At 44.8% G+C, this 18,099-nt stretch overlaps 1 protein-coding gene across 1 annotated transcript in view; it reads right to left on the minus strand.

Moving 5' to 3' along the window:
- The window catches only part of LOC115128259 (nuclear factor of activated T-cells, cytoplasmic 1-like), a 63,675-nt gene that overhangs the window by 14,513 nt on the left and 31,063 nt on the right, over positions 1-18,099 (minus strand). Inside the window, 1 exon segment of the mRNA XM_029657947.2 lies at positions 1,742-1,874. Coding sequence (XP_029513807.2) covers positions 1,742-1,874 — 133 coding nt within the window.

Below are 18,099 nucleotides of genomic sequence, written 5' to 3' on the forward strand. Positions count from 1 at the left end.
AAAAGGGAGACAAAAGGGATGAATCATCACCACAAGAGACTTCCAGCTGGTTTTACAATAAAAATGCCTATTTTCTTTGGAACATACCCCGGCAATAATATCCTATAAACGTGCATTATGAAATATGTTGCTGCTGCAGAAGTTTCATGCTGTACCCAAACATGAGATACATTACTGCTCTCTCAAAAAAACACACACAATAAACAGTTTTACCAAATATACTATGTACTGCTACTTCAAACCCCAATATTTCAAGACGTGGCTCAGTATTGAAACAAAATGGTGCCTGCAAAATGCTTTGAAGATTCCAATGATTATGCTTGTGGTGACCATGGTTGAGTTCAGAAGGGCCCTTTCTCCACCGTCTTGTTCTCAGTTCCCAGCCCTTGGCTACCAATACCAAATTCCTGTGTGGATCGTGTTGAACATTACATTTCAACAAGATCCACATGTGTTGAACATAACATCTCCTCCTGTATGATTCTCGGGTCAATCTCGTTAAATGGCTGATGCCGCAGTCCACTGACAACCGGCCGTTAGCACCGGTTTTGAACCTGAGATTTATCGAGATTTATCGTGCATCAAAAACTCAATTCGAACACCTAAAACGAGTGAAACCAAGTTACATCCTGCAACACCCAGCCTTGCTGAGCCCGCTGTCAAGTGAACAAGGTGAAGTCTGATGAGAAGAGTCATAGCAAACCGCTTCTATTTTAGACCCAGTAGGAGGAAGTGTGTCTGCAAGCGACAGGATAGACTAATGCGCAGACACAACACACAGATGAGTAGGATGAGTGCAATGTTTGTGTTACCACAAAATCTGAGAGCGTGCCTTAGCATCTCAGCAATAACAATCTGTGATGTTGCTGTACTGTAAGCTTACTGTTAGAAATGCCTGGGTAAGTGTACTATAACAGAAATGTTTGTACTTCTGCAGACTTGATTGATATATGCAAGTAAAAAAAACAATAATAACAATAATTTCCATCTCATTAGGTGTAGGCTTAATCCACATATTTTTGGGGAGGGATATCAAATCTCCTTTTACTGTAGGTTTAGCTGTCTGGACCTAATGTGTAGACTACTAGAGTGTGTGGCATGACACTGTCCAGACAGCTTGTTTAATGAAGAGACTTGAGTCTAACTCTTTAAGAGACACTGACCAGGCCCAGTGTCCCCTCTCTCCCCCCTCTCTGACTCTCACCAGAGGCTGAGGACAATGCTGCACTTTCAGAGGGGAAAGCAACTGAGGCACGTCAGCGCCCACATACAGGACTGGGACTGCAGTTGAATCAGAGCTTTGAACCACCCACTGGATACTAGCTTTCTCTGCAATTAGAAGTGTTTATTTTTTTTACATTTGATCTGGTGTGGCGTTTTTAATTTAGTCTGGCAACAGTTTGGCTATTCAAAAAACACTGTTCCGCTCCCCTTTTCCACTCTTGTGCAGTCCACTCCAAGTGTTCTTATAGCTGCAGGTATGGAAAATACTATATTTTATGGAGATCCATTTTTACAATGGGAATAACTGAAAAACCATCGCTTTGTTCTTCACTTGAAAAGCACCAAAGACGATATACAGAATGCTTGTGTTCTTTTCTTCAGATGTAAAAATTGTGCACAAAGTGTTCTTATTGGTCTGGGATATGAAAGGACAAGGATAGACAAAAGAGGAGTAGGGGATAGGGTGCTGGAGAGAGAAAGAGAGAGTTGGAGACAGACAGAACGAAAGAGAGTTTACCATTGGCAGACATGTAGGTGAAGTGCTGGTATTGGCTCCTTTTCCTCTTGCCATTGCACACATAGAAGTTCACCTGAACAGGATTGGATATCCTCTGGTTCCGATAAGGAGGGATTTCAATGAGAAGAGACGTCTGCAATATAAAGTCAAAGGCAATGCCATCCATAGTGAGACGCAACCGAGTGCCTTCAGAAAGTATTCACACCCCTTGACTTTTTCCAAATGTTGTTGAGTTAAAGCCTGAATTTAAAATGGGATTACATTTAGATTGTTTGGTCACTGGTCTACACACAATACCCCATAATGTCAAAGTGGAATTATGTTTTTCATTTGTTTTAAACAAATTCATAAAAAATTAAAAGCTGAAATGTCTTGAGTCAATAAGTATTCAACCCTTTTGTTATGGCAAGCCTAAATAAGTTCAGGAGTAAAAATGTGCTTAACAAGTCACATGATAGATTGCATGGACACACTTTGTGTGCAATAATAGTATTTAACATGATTTTTGAATGACTACCTCATCTTTGTACCCAACACATACAATTATCTGTAAGGTCCCTCAGTCGAGCTGTGAATTTCAAATACATATTCAACCACAAAGTGTAGGGAGGTTTTCCAATGCCTCACAAAGAAGGGCATCTATTGGTACAGTGCTTGCGAAAGTATTCACCCCCTTGGCATTTTTCCTATTTTGTGACCTTACAACCTGGAAATAAAATTGATTTTTGGGGGGGTTGTATCAATTGATTTACACAACATGTCTACCACTTTGAAGATGCAAAATCTGTTTTATTGTGAAATTAACAAGAAATAGGACAAAGAAACAGAACTTGAACGTGCATAACTATTCACCCCCCCCCCCAAAGTTAATACTTTGTAGAGCCCCCTTCTGCAGAAAATACAGCTGCAAGTCTCTTGGGGTATCTCTCTATAAGCTTGGCACATCTAGCCACTGGGATTTTTGCCCATTCTTCAAGGCAAAACTGCTCCAGCTCCTTCAAGTTGGATGCGTTCCACTCGTGTACAGCAATCTTTAAGTCATACCATATATTCTCAATTGGATTGAGGTCTTGGCTTTGACTAGGCCATTCTAAGACATTTAAATGTCTCCCCTTAAACCACCCGAGTGTGGCTTTAGCATTATGTTTAGGGTCATTGTCCTGCGTGAAGGTGAACCTCCGTCCCAGTCTCAAATCTCTGGAAGACTGAAACAGGTTTCCCTCAAGAATTTCCCTGTATTTAGAGCCATCCATCATTCCTTCAATTCTGACCAATTTCCCAGTCCCTGCCGATTAAAAACATCTCCACAGCATGATAATGCCACCACCATGCTTCAATGTGGGGATGCTGTTCTCGGGGTGATGATGAGAGGTGTTGGGTTTGCGCCAGACATAGAGTTTTCCTTGATGACCAAAAAGCTCAATTTTAGTCTCATCTGACCAGAGTACCTTCTTCCATATCTTTGGGGAGTCTCCCCCATGCCTTTTGGTGAAAACCAAACATGTTTCCTTGTTTTTTTCTTTAAGCAATGGCTTTTTTTCTGGCCACTCTTCCGTAAAGCCCAGCTCTGTGGAGTGTACAGCTTAAAGTCCTATGCCAGATACTCCAATCTACACTGTGGATCTTTGCAGCTCCTTCAGGGTTATCTTTGGTCTCTTTGTTGCCTCTCTGATAAATGCCCTCCTTGCCTGGTCTGTGAGTTTTGGTGGGCGGCCCTCTCTTGGCAGGTTTGTTGTGGTGCCATATTCTTTACATTTTTTATTAAGGGATTTAATGGTGCTCCATGGGATGTTCAAAGTTTTGGATATTTTTTTATAACCCAACCCTGATCTGTACTTCTCCACAACTTTGTCCCTGACCTGTTTAGAGAGCTCATTGGTCTTCATGGTGCCACTTGCTTGGCGGTGCCCCTTGCTTAGTGGTGCAGAATCTGGGGCTGTTCAGAACAGGTCATGTGACACTTCAGTAAACTCCACCTGTGTGCAATCTAACTAATTATGTCACTTCTGAAGGTAATTGGTTGCACCAGATCTTATTTTGGGGATTCATAGCAAAGGGGGTGAACCACTTTTCAGTTTTTATTTTTTTAAACAAGTTATTTTTTCATTTCACTTGACCAATTTGGACTATTTTGTGTATGTCCATTACATGAAATACAAATAAAAATACATTTAAATGACAGGTTGTAATGCAATAAAATAGGAAAAATGCCAAGAGGGATGAATACTTTTGCAAGGCACTGTGGATGGGTAAAAAATAAATAATCAGACATTGAATATCCCTTTGAGCATGGTGAAGTTATTAATTACACTTTGGATGGTGTATCAATACACCGAGTCACTACAAAGATACATGCATCTGGAATCAGTTGCCGGAGAGGAAGGAAACCACTCAGGGATTTGAGGCCAATGGTGACTTTAAAACAGTTACAGAGTGGCTGTGATGGGAGAAAACTGAGGATGGATCAACAACATTGTAGATACACCACAATAAAAAATATTAAATATTAAATAAAAATATTCCAAAACAATACTTCAAAAAGTTATCCTGAATACAAAGTGTTATGTTTGGGGCAAATCCAATACAACACATTACTGAGTACCGCTCTCCATATTTTGAAGCACAGTGGTGGCTGCATCATATTATGGGTATGTTTGTAAACTGGGGAGTTTTTCAGGAGAGAAAAAAAGAAACGGAATGAGCTAAGCACAAGCAAAATCCTAGAGGAAAACATGGTTCAGTCTGGTTTCCACCAGGCACTGGGAGATTAATTCACAGTTCAGCAGGACAATAACCTAAAACAAGGACAAATCTACACTGGTGTTGCTTACCAAGAAGACAGTAAATGTTCCTGAGTGGCCAAGATACAGTTGACTTAAATCTACTTAAACATCTAAAGCATGATATGTAAATGATTGTCTAGCAATGATCGACAACCAATTTGACAGAGCTTGAAGAATGTTTAAAATAATAATGTGCAAATGTTGCACAATCCAGGTGTGGAAAGCTCTTAGACTTACCCAGAAAGACTCACAACTGTAATGGCTTCCAAAGGTGCTTATACAAAGTAGTGCGTCAGGGGTGTGAATACTTACAGTACCAGTCAAAAGTTGACACACCTACTCATTCAAGGATTTTTCTTTATTTTTACTATTTTGTACATTGAAGAATAATAGCGAAGACATCAAAACTATGAAATAACACATGGAATCACGTAGTAACCAAAAAAAGTGTTAAACAAATCAAAATATATTTTATATTTGAGATTCTTCAAAGTAGCCACCCTTTGCCTTGATGACAGCTTTGCACACACTTGGCATTCTCTCAACCAGCTTCATGAGGAAGTCACATGGAATCCATTTTAATTAACAGGTGTGCCTTGTTAAAAGTTAATTCATGGAATTTCTTTCCTTCTTAATGCGTTTTGAGCCAATCAGTTGTGTTGTGACATGGTAGGGGTGGTATACAGAAAGACCAAGTCCATATTATGGCAAGAACAGCTCAAATTAGCAAAGAGAAATGACAGTCCATCATTACTTTAACTTATTTGATATAGGGGACGCTCTTTTAATTTTTGGATGAAAAAACGTTCCCGTTTTAAACAAGATATTTTGTCACGAAAAGATGCTCGACTATGCATATAATTGACAGCTTTGGAAAGTATTATCTGTGAGTGCCACAGAACTGATGCTACAGGCGAAACCAAGATGCAATTTCAAACAGGAAATGCCCCAGATTTTGAAGGCGCTGTGTTCCAATGTCTCCTTATATGGCTGTGAATGTGCAAGGAATGAGCCTACACTTTCTGTCGTTTCCCCAAGGTGTCTGCAGTATTGTGACGTATTTGTAGGCATATCATTGGAAGATTGACCATAAGAGACTACATTTACCAGGTGCTCGCTTGGTGTCCTCCGTTGCAATTATTGCGTAATCTCCAGCTGCGTGCATTTTTCCATTTGCTTCAGAGGAGAAACCCAACTGCCACGAATGACTTATCATCGAATAGATATGTGAAAAACACCTTGAGGATTGATTCTAAACAACGTTTGCCATGTTTCTGTCGATATTATGGAGTTAATTTGGAAAAAAGTTTGGCGTTCTAATGACTGAATTTTCAGGGTTTTTTCTTAGCCAAACGTGATGAACAAAACGGAGCGATTTCTCCTACACAAATAATCTTTTTGGAAAAACTGAACATTTGCTATCTAACTGAGAGTCTCCTTATTGAAAACATCCGAAGTTCTTCAAAGGTAAATTATTTTATTTGAATGCTTTTCTTGTTTTTGTGAAAATGTTGCCTGCTGAATGCTAGGCTTAATGCTATGCTAGCTATCAATACTCTTACACAAATGCTTGTGTAGCTATGGTTGAAAAGCATATTTTGAAAATCTGAGATGACAGTGTTGTTAACAAAAGGCTAAGCTTGTGAGCCAATATATTTATTTCATTTCATTTGCAATTTTCATGAATAGTTAACGTTGCGTTATGCTAATGAGCTTGAGGCTATGATTACGCTCCCGGATACGGGATTGCTCGACGCAAGAAGTTAAGACATGAAAGTCAGTCAATGCTGAAATTTCCAGACCTTTGAAAGTTTCTTCAAGTGCCTTCGCAAAAACCATCAAGCGCTATGATGAAACTGGCTCTCATGAGGACCGCCACAGGGAAGGAAGACCCAGAGTTATCTCTGCTGCAGAGGATAAGTCCATTATAGTTAACTGCACCTCAGAAATTGCAACCCAAAGAAATGCTTCACAGAGTTCAAGTAACAGACTCTCAACATCAACTGATGCCACAGGTTCCTTCCTGTTCTCAGATGTGGCGGAGGCGGTGGAGCACCCTCTGAGCGAGTGCCAGTGGTTCCACGGGACGTTGTCGCGCCTGAAGGCGGCCCAGCTTGTGCTGGCAGGGGGTACGGCCAGCCACGGCGTCTTCCTTGTGCGCCAGAGCGAGACACGCCGCGGGGAGTACGTCCTCACCTTCAACTTCCAGGGCAAGGCCAAGGTACAAGAGACGGGAGAGTGTGTGTCAAATCACATTTTATTTGTCACCTGGTGTAGACTTTAATGTAAAATGCTTGCTGACGAGCCCTTCCCAACAATGCAGAGTTTTAAAATTGAAATAGTAACAAGAGGAATACAATATAATACACAAGAACGGCGCTTAAATACAAGGAGTACCAGTACCAGATCAATGTGGGGCTGCATACAGGGAGTAACAGTACCAGATCAATGTGGGTGGGGCTGCATACAGGGAGTAACAGTACCAGATCAATGTGGGCTACATACAGGGAGTAACTACAGATCAATGTGGGGCTAGGGAGTAACAGTACCAGATCAATGTGGGGCTGCATACAGGGAGTAACAGTACCAGATCAATGTGGAGCTACATACAGGGAGTAACAGTACCAGATCAATGTGGGGCTACATAAAGGGAGTAACAGTACCAGATCAATGTGGGGCTACATACAGGGAGTAACAGTACCAGATCAATGTGGGGCTACATACAGGGAGTAACAGTACCAGATCAATGTGGGTCTACATACAAGGAGTACCAGTACCAGATCAATGTGGGGCTACATACAGGGAGTAACAGTACCAGATCAATGTGGGGCTACATACAGGGAGTACCAGTACCAGATCAATGTGGGGCTGCATACAGGGAGTAACAGTACCAGATCAATGTGGGGCTGCATACAGGGAGTAACAGTACCAGATCAATGTGGGGCTACATACAGGGAGTACCAATGGGACAGGGTTGGAGCGAGCGGTCGCATCTGCACTCGGTCCGCAGGTAGTATTACATTTCATTACATTTCATTATAGTACAACGGTTTGATTTGTCTAATCTTAGCAATTTCTTCTTAGCTAGCTACATAGCCGTCTTTGTATCATAGATAATTGCGTAATTATCATATTTCGTCGTCCTAACGCAGTCTACACTGCCCTGCAGCTAGCCAGCTAGCTAACGTCCACCGTTAGCTAGTCCACCGTCTACCGATTAGCAGCACAACTATTACACTCAACTGAACGACTTGATTAGTGTAGTGTTAGCTAGCTACATAGTTGTCTTTGCTGTCTTCGTATCCAAGATAATTGTGTAGTTTAGAGTGTGTAGTTTTAGAGTGATTATCTTAATTTACCGAGGTTAGCTAGCCAGCTATTTGTCGTCCTTAACGTAGGAGACTCTGCTAGCTAGCCAACAGCTAGCCAACGTCTACCGAACAGAACTTCTGCACTCAACAATCCGGTCGCATTTCGCTCGCTCCACAGGTAGTATCACATTTTTCATTTCATTTCATTACAGTACAACGGCTTGATCTGTTTGATCGTAGCTAGCTACATAGCTAGCTACATAGCCGTCTTTGTATCAAAGATAATTGTGTAGTCTAGAGCGATTTCCTAGGTTAGCTAGCCAGCTATTGTCGTTCTTTTAACGCAACGTAACGTAATCAACACTGCTAGCTAGCCAGCTAGCCCTGAATAGCAGCACAGTAGAAACTATTACACTCAACGGAACGACTTGATTAGTGTAGTGTCAACAACGCAGCCAATGCCAGCTAGCCTACATAGTCAACAACGCAGCCTCTGCCAGCTAGCCTACTTCAGCAGTACTGTATCATTTTAATCATTTTAGTCAATAAGATTCTTGCTACGTAAGCTTAACTTTCTGAACACTCGAGACGTGTAGTCCACTTGTCATTCCAATCTCCTTTGCATTAGCGTAGCCTCTTGTGTAGCCTGTCAACTATGTGTCTGTCTATCCCTGTTCTCTCCTCTCTGCACAGACCATACAAACGCTTCACACCGCGTGGCCGCGGCCACCCTAATCTGGTGGTCCCAGCGCGCACGACCCACGTGGAGTTCCAGGTCTCCGGTAGCCTCTGGAACTGCCGATCTGCGGCCAACAAGGCAGAGTTCATCTCAGCCTATGCCTCCCTCCAGTCCCTCGACTTCTTGGCACTGACGGAAACATGGATCACCACAGACAACACTGCTACTCCTACTGCTCTCTCTTCGTCTGCCCACGTGTTCTCGCACACCCCGAGAGCTTCTGGTCAGCGGGGTGGTGGCACCGGGATCCTCATCTCTCCCAAGTGGTCATTCTCTCTTTCTCCCCTTACCCATCTGTCTATCGCCTCCTTTGAATTCCATGCTGTCACAGTTACCAGCCCTTTCAAGCTTAACATCCTTATCATTTATCGCCCTCCAGGTTCCCTCGGAGAGTTCATCAATGAGCTTGATGCCTTGATAAGCTCCTTTCCTGAGGACGGCTCACCTCTCACAGTTCTGGGCGACTTTAACCTCCCCACGTCTACCTTTGACTCATTCCTCTCTGCCTCCTTCTTTCCACTCCTCTCCTCTTTGACCTCACCCTCTCACCTTCCCCCTACTCACAAGGCAGGAAATACGCTCGACCTCATCTTTACTAGATGCTGTTCTTCCACTAACCTCACTGCAACTCCCCTCCAAGTCTCCGACCACTACCTTGTATCCTTTTCCCTCTCGCTCTCATCCAACACTTCCCACACTGCCCCTACTCGGATGGTATCGCGCCGTCCCAACCTTCGCTCTCTCTCCCCCGCTACTCTCTCCTCTTCCATCCTATCATCCCTTCCCTCTGCTCAAACCTTCTCCAACCTATCTCCTGATTCTGCCTCCTCAACACTCCTCTCCTCCCTTTCTGCATCCTTTGACTCTCTATGTCCCCTATCCTCCAGGCCGGCTCGGTCCTCCCCTCCCGCTCCGTGGCTCGACGACTCATTGCGAGCTCACAGAACAGGGCTCCGGGCAGCCGAGCGGAAATGAAGGAAAACTCGCCTCCCTGCGGACCTGACATCCTTTCACTCCCTCCTCTCTACATTTTCCTCTTCTCTCTCTGCTGCTAAAGCCACTTTCTACCACTCTAAATTCCAAGCATCTGCCTCTAACCCTAGGAAGCTCTTTGCAACATTCTCCTCCCTCCTGAATCCTCCTCCCCCCCCCCTCCTCCCTCTCTGCAGATGACTTCGTCAACCATTTTGAAAAGAAGGTCGACGACATCCGATCCTCGTTTGCTAAGTCAAACGACACCGCTGGTTCTGCTCACACTGCCCTACCCTGTGCTCTGACCTCTTTCTCCCCTCTCTCTCCAGATGAAATCTCGCGTCTTGTGACGGCCGGCCGCCCAACAACCTGCCCGCTTGACCCTATCCCCTCCTCTCTTCTCCAGACCATTTCCGGAGACCTTCTCCCTTACCTCACCTCGCTCATCAACTCATCCCTGACCGCTGGCTACGTCCCTTCCGTCTTCAAGAGAGCGAGAGTTGCACCCTTCTGAAAAAACCTACACTCGATCCCTCCGATGTCAACAACTACAGACCAGTATCCCTTCTTTCTTTTCTCTCCAAAACTCTTGAACGTGCCGTCCTTGGCCAGCTCTCCCGCTATCTCTCTCAGAATGACCTTCTTGATCCAAATCAGTCAGGTTTCAAGACTAGTCATTCAACTGAGACTGCTCTTCTCTGTATCACGGAGGCGCTCCGCACTGCTAAAGCTAACTCTCTCTCCTCTGCTCTCATCCTTCTAGACCTATCGGCTGCCTTCGATACTGTGAACCATCAGATCCTCCTCTCCACCCTCTCCGAGTTGGGCATCTCCGGCGCGGCCCACGCTTGGATTGCGTCCTACCTGACAGGTCGCTCCTACCAGGTGGCGTGGCGAGAATCCGTCTCCACACCACGTGCTCTCACCACTGGTGTCCCCCAGGGCTCTGTTCTAGGCCCTCTCCTATTCTCTCTATACACCAAGTCACTTGGCTCTGTCATAACCTCACATGGTCTCTCCTATCATTGCTATGCAGACGACACACAATTAATCTTCTCCTTTCCCCCCTCTGATGACCAGGTGGCGAATCGCATCTCTGCATGTCTGGCAGACATATCAGTGTGGATGACAGATCACCACCTCAAGCTGAACCTCGGCAAGACGGAGCTGCTCTTCCTCCCGGGGAAGGACTGCCCGTTCCATGATCTCGCCATCACGGTTGACAACTCCATTGTGTCCTCCTCCCAGAGCGCTAAGAACCTTGGCGTGATCCTGGACAACACCCTGTCGTTCTCAACTAACATCAAGGCGGTGGCCCGTTCCCTGTAGGTTCATGCTCTACAACATCCGCAGAGTACGACCCTGCCTCACACAGGAAGCGGCGCAGGTCCTAATCCAGGCACTTGTCATCTCCCGTCTGGATTACTGCAACTCGCTGTTGGCTTGGCTCCCTGCCTGTGCCATTAAACCCCTACAACTCATCCAGAACGCCGCAGCCCGTCTGGTGTTCAACCTTCCCAAGTTCTCTCACGTCACCCCGCTCCTCCGCTCTCTCCACTGGCTTCCAGTTGAAGCTCGCATCCGCTACAAGACCATGGTGCTTGCCTACGGAGCTGTGAGGGGAACGGCACCTCAGTACCTCCAGGCTCTGATCAGGCCCTACACCCAAACAAGGGCACTGCGTTCATCCACCTCTGGCCTGCTCGCCTCCCTACCACTGAGGAAGTACAGTTCCCGCTCAGCCCAGTCAAAACTGTTCGCTGCTCTGGCCCCCCAATGGTGGAACAAACTCCCTCACGACGCCAGGACAGCGGAGTCAATCACCACCTTCCGGAGACACCTGAAACCCCACCTCTTTAAGGAATACCTAGGATAGGATAAAGTAATCCCCCTCACCCCCCTTAAAAGATTTAGATGCACTACTGTTCCACTGGATGTCATAAGGTGAATGCACCAATTTGTAAGTCGCTCTGGATAAGAGCGTCTGCTAAATGACTTAAATGTAAATGTAAATGTAACTGTTCAAAGGAAACTGTGTGAATCAGGTCTTCATGGTCAAATTGCTGCAAAAAAACCACTACTAAAGGAAACCAATAATAAGAAGAGACTTGCTTGGGCCAATAAACACGAGCAATGGACATTAGACCGGTGGTCTGATGAGTCCAAATGTAAGATTTTTGGTTCCAACCACTGTGTCTTAGTGAGACGCAGAATAGGTGAACGGAAGATCTCCATGTGTGGTGCCCACCATGAAGCATGGAGGAGGTTTGATGGTACTTTGCTGGTGACACTGTCTGTGATTTATTTAGAATTCAAGGCATACTTAACCAGCATGGGTACCACAGCATTCTGCAGCGATACGCCATCCCATCTGGTTTGCACTTATTTATTCTTTTTTCATTTTTTATTTTACCTTTATTTAACTAGGCAAGTCAGTTAAGATCAAATTCTTATTTTCAATGACGGCCTAGGAACAGTGGGTTAACTGCCTTGTTCAGGGGCAGAAGGACAGATATTTACCTTGTCAGCTTGGGGATTCGATCTTGCAACGTTTTGGTACTAGTCTAACACTCTAACCACTAGGCTACCTGCTGCGTAGTGGGACATTTGTTTTTCAACAGGACAATGACCCAACACACCTCCAGGCTGTGTAAGTGCTATTTGACCTAGAAGGAGAGTGATGGAGTGCTGCATCAGATGAACTGGCCCCCACAATCCTCCGACCTCAACCCAATTGAGAGGACTTGGGATGAGTTGGACCGCAGAGTGAAGGAAAAGCAGCCAACAAAGCATTCCAGGTGAAGCTTGTTGAGAGAATGTCAAGAGGAGAGTGATGGAGAAAACAGTCTATGACTTGGGTAAATGGAGTCTGACAATTTGATGGGCTTTCCTCTGACACCGCCTATGATATAGGTCATCGATTACAGGAAGCTTTGCCCCAGTGATGTACTGGGACGTATGCACACTACCCTGCATAAGGCGCTACAGAGGGTAATGCGTACGGCCCAGTACATCACTGGGGCCAAGCTTCCTGCAATTCCAGGACCTATATACCAGGCGGTGTCAGAGGAAAACCCATAAAATTCTCAGAGACTCCAGTCACCCAAGTCATAGACTGTTTTCTCTGCTACCGCACGGCATGCGGTACCGGAGCGACAAGTCTAGGACCAAAACGCTCCTTAAAAGCTTCTACCCCCAAGCCAAAGGACTGCTGAACAATTAATCAAATGGGCACCGGACTATTACATTGACACCCCCCTCCCCCATTTGTTTTATACACTGCTGCTACTCGCTGTTTATTATCTATACATAGTCACTTCACTCCTACCTACAGTTGAAGTCGGAAGTTTACAAACACTTAGGTTGTAGACATTAAAACTCATTTTCCAAGCACTCCACACATTTCTTGTTAAAGTTTTGGAAAGTTAGTTAGGACATCTACTTTGTACATGACACAAGTCATTTTTCCAACAATTGTTTACAGACAGATGATTTAACTTAAAATGTACTGTATCACAATTCCAGTGGGTCAGAAGTTTACATACACCAAGTTGACTGTGCCTTTCAACAGCTTGGAGAATTCCAGAAAATTATGTCATGGCTTTAGAAGCTTCTGATAGGCTAATTGACATAATTTGAGTCAATTGGAGGTGTACCTGTGGATGTATTTCAAGGCCTACCTTCAAACTCAATGCCTCTTTGCTTGACATCATGGGAAGATCAAAAGAAATCAGCCAAGAACTCCAGCTGGCTGAAATTTCCAATTTCCTGGGACCACGCAGCCGACATACCGCTCAGGGGGGATACGCGGTCTCCTAGAGATGAACGTACTTTGGTGCGAAAAGTGCAAATCAATCCCAGAACAACAGCAAAGGACCTTGTGAAGATGCTGGAGGAAACAGGTACAAAAGTATCTGTATCCACAGTAAAACGAGTCCTATATCGACATAATCTGAAAGGCCGCTCAGCAAAGAAGAAACCACTGCTCCAAAACCGCCAAAAAAATGCCAGACTACGGTTTGCAACTGCACATGGGGAGAAAGATTGGACTTTTTGGAGAAATGTCCTCTGGTCTGATGAAACAAAAATAGAACTGTTTGGCCATAATGACCATCGTTATGTTTCGAGGAAAAAGGGGGAGGCTTGCAAGCCGAAGAACACCATCCCAACAGTGAAGCACAGGGGTGGCAGCATCATGTTGTGGGGGTGCTGCAGGAGGGACTGGTGCACTTCACAAAATAGATGGCATCATGAGGTAGGAATATTATGTGGATATATTGAAACAACATCTCAAGACATCAGTCAGGAAGTTTTAAAGCTTGGTGGCAAATGGATCTTCCAAATGGACAATGATCCCAAACATACTTCCAAAGTTGTGGCAAAATGGCTTAAGGACAACAAAGTCAATGCATTGGAGTGGACATCACAAAGCCCAGACCTCAATCCTATAGAAAATGTATGGGCAGAACTGAAAAAGCGTGCGCGATCAAGGAGGCCTACAAACCTGACTCAGTTACACCAGCTCTGTCAGGAGCAATGCGCCAAAATTCACCCAACTTATTGTGGGAAGCTTGTGGAAGGCTACTCGAAACGTTTAACAATTTAAAGGCAATGCTACCAAATACTAATTGAGTGTATGTAAACTTCCGAACCACTGGGAATGTGATGAAAGAAAAAAAGCTGAAATAAATTATTCTCTTTACTATTATTCTGACGTTTTCACATTCTTTAAATAAAGTGGTGATCCTAACTGACAGGGAATTTTTACTAGGATTAAATGTCAGGAATTGTGAAAAACTGAGTTTAAATGTATTTGGCTAAGGTGTATGTAAACTTCAGACTTCAACTGTATATCAATAGGTCACGCTGGCACTATGAAGACATCCTTTACCAACAGCACAATTTGTTGACATTGGGAACTGACACAAAATGAACACCTCATTAAAATACCTTTTTTTTTTACATTGTGTTTCACTTTGAAGACACAATCTATGAGTGGTGATGGCCCCTGGTAAAATAGACAGTCAACTTTGGGCTATAATCTATAGTAAGTGATGCCTTCTCAACATGGCTCCTCATGTTAATTCTCTCTGTCACTCAAATAATGTTGCATTTGAACATGATGTTCTCATACAGTATATAGGAATCTAATTTTCTTTCACCAAAGAAAGCAGTTCTACAAGCTTGCTGAAACTGGACTGGGTGATGTCTCCCTAGCCGCCGTCCTGTCAAAGGCTTGGAGGTAAGCCTCAATGTCGTCAGCCTCTCAGCTTCAGTATAAACCTATTGGGTTTGGGATGAGAGATTGCTGCGCCTGCCGCCCTGCCGGCCTGGACGGCTTTCAGCTGGCTGAGTTCAGCTCGCAGGGAGAGCGGTCTGCTGATGCTGTTCCTCCAGCAGCTCCCAATACATAGCCTGCCGGGCTATGTTCGCCTCCACCAGCTGTTTCACCAATGCTTCCATGGTGCTCTGTGTCTGTTTCGTTATTGAGCTTGGTTTGGGGTCCCCGCATTCTCCACCACATGTGGCAGGTTTAAGGGTGTGGGGTTCCCACATACGTTTCTTCACAACACTCTTCACAACACTCACTTCCCTCTCCATTTTCTGCCCCTTTGTGCAGGCCGCTTCCTCTTTTATCCCCAAGCACTCCCTGGCTTAATGATCCACAGGCTCGCCTCGTTGGGGCAGGAAGTCCATATAAGGCTCAGGAGTGGAGACTGCGGGCTGCAAGGTATATCCCTTCAATCACCACTCCCCTCATCTCTCCCTGCCGTCTGCCACAATGCACACAGATGCAAACAGAGACTGATAGTTACACATACACTGAGTGTACAAAACATTAAGGACACCTTCCTAATATTGAGTTTCACCCCTCCTTTTGCCCTCAGAACAGCCTCAATTTGTCAGGGCATGGACTCTACAAGGTGTCCAAAGCATTCCACGGGGATGCTGGCACATGTTGAGGCCAATGCGTCCCACAATTGTGTCAAGTTGGCTGGATGTCCTTGGGGTGGTGGACCATTCTTGATACACATGTTGAGCGTGAAAAACCCAGCAGCGTTGCAGTTCTTGACATAAACTGGTGCGCCTGGCACTTAAATATTTTGTCTTGCCCATTCACTTTCTGAATGGCACACATACACAATCCACGTCTCAATTGTCTCGAGCCTTAAAATTGTTCTTTAACCTGTCTCCTCCCCTTCATCTACACTGACTGAAGTGGATTTAACAAGTGATATCAATAAGGGTGTACACACAAAACTGGCCAAAATATCGTGAAACATTTATTTTGCGAAGTAAAGACACACCTGAGATATGTCACAGATGGCCATCAGGTATGTTTCTTAAAATCATCCACTTTATCCTGCACTGTCATTTTATATCCAGTTCAGGGAGTGTCCAGTGCATTCGGAAAGTATTCAGACCCCCCATTTTGTTACGTTAGTCTTGTTCTAAAATGTGACCCGATTCAGGAAACTTGGTGTATGTCACAAGTCACAGCTTCACAGAAGAGCCTTTTGAAAGTAAAAAAAAAATCATTTTTTAACAAAATGCGTTTTTTGGCAGAAATGCTTTCTCGAACATGTGAACTTTCATGTGCCTTAATATCAAATGTGTATGTCATCTGTAAATACGAATAAAATTGTTAAATTATGAGCCTAGTTGGTTTAATCACAGAAAAAGTCAGCAACCTTCGCACTAGCCATGATTGGCTGAGATAATGAGTGAGCTGGACATACTGAGAGATGAGTTTGGATTGGTCTGCGGTGTTGCATCTTGTGTCTATAAAATGAGCTGCTCGAAATGCGTAAATAATCCTTTCAACTGCAGTTTTTTCAAAAGATATTATGTTATCCATGGAGAACTGCAAATATGTTGCTACTGCTCTCAATAACATTTACTGCCCTGAATTTATCAGTCGCTATCGACAAAGGTCAGTGGGAAAAAGTTGTGATGGACGACGATCGGGCCATGCTAGACTGACTCTCATTTCATAACACGTTTTGAAATCAGTGGAACACAACAGGCCAAACAAGCTGTGCAAACTAAATGGAAACAACACAGGATGTCTTATAAAAGGGGTTGCAGTCTGCCGTGAAGCTTTCATCCATGTATACAGGTAAGAATCTAGCAACATATTCAGGTATTATGTTTCTAATTTTGTCTGAAGGTTGTTTTCATTACAAGCTTAGGCTCGCTGTTAGCTAGCCAGCTGGAGTTCGATGGCTGGCTTGTTAACTAACAATTAGCCAAACGTTATTTGGTTAACTTTAGCTTGCTATGACAATCGGTTTGTATTGCTAGTAACGTTACTCTATGGGTTGGGATTATAATTTTTTTAGCTAGCTAGCTAACGTTAACGTGACATGTCTAAACAAAAGATCCCAAGTTAAAGCTTGCTGTTAGCTAGCTAATGTTAGCTGTGGTTAGGTGGCTGGCTAGCTAGCTAACATTAACTTATGTGTAGGAAGTGTGTGTAACGTTAGTGATGTTTTCTCAGAATGCCATTTTGCATTGCTAGTTATAGCCTAATGTTAGCTAGCTAACATTGAACTTATCAGTTAACTTTAGCTAGCTATGACAATCTGTTTGTATTGCTAGTTAAAGCTTGCTGTTAGCTAGCCAGCTGAAGTTAGAACGACCCAGTTTCCGACAGGGCAGGCGGAGAGGCAGGTTTCGGGTCGAGAGCCAGACCCTGTCCCCCGCCTCACTGCGGTGACGGTCTGCGCCAACTTTCTGGCACAGTACAGAGCGCTGAAGGTGGACATGGGCAGCGTCCCATGTTTCCTCTGCGTGCCGGAACCAGTCGTCCACCGCAGGATCCTCGGTCTGACTCTGATGCCAAAGAGCCAGAACCGGCTGATACCCCAATACACACTGGAAGGGAGAAAGGTTAGTGGAGGAGTGGCGTAGTGAGTTCTGGGCCATATCTGCCCAGGGCACGAATTTTGCCCACTCCTCCGGACGGTCCTGGCAATAAGACCTCAGAAACCTACCCACATCCTGGTTAACTCTCTCCACCTGCCCGTTACTCTCGGGGTGAAAACCTGAGATAAGGCTGACCGAGAACCCCAGACGTTCCATGAACGCCTTCCAGACCCTTGACGTGAACTGGGGACCCCGATCAGACACTATATTCTCAGGCACTCCGTAGTGCCGGAAGACGTGTGTAAACAGGGCCTCCACAGTTTGTAAGGCCGTAGGGAGACCGGGCAAAGGGAGGAGACGACAGGACTTCGAAAAATGATCCACAACGACCAGGATCGTGGTGTTACCATGTGAAGGTGGAAGATCGGTTAGGAAACCCACGACAGGTGCGACCACGGCCATTGTGGAATGGGTAAGGGTTGTAACTTACCTCTGGGAAGGTGTCTAGGAGCCTTGCACTGAGTGCACAACGAGCAGGAGGAAACATAAACCCTCACGTCCTTAGCTAAAGTGGGCCACCAGTACTTCCCACTAAGACAGCGCACCGTCCGACCGATTCCAGGATGACCAGAGGAGGGTGACATGTGGGCACAATAGATCAGCCGGTCGCAGACAGCTGGACAC

Source organism: Oncorhynchus nerka, linkage group LG4, assembly GCF_034236695.1.
Source record: "Oncorhynchus nerka isolate Pitt River linkage group LG4, Oner_Uvic_2.0, whole genome shotgun sequence".
Lineage (NCBI taxonomy): Eukaryota > Metazoa > Chordata > Actinopteri > Salmoniformes > Salmonidae > Oncorhynchus > Oncorhynchus nerka.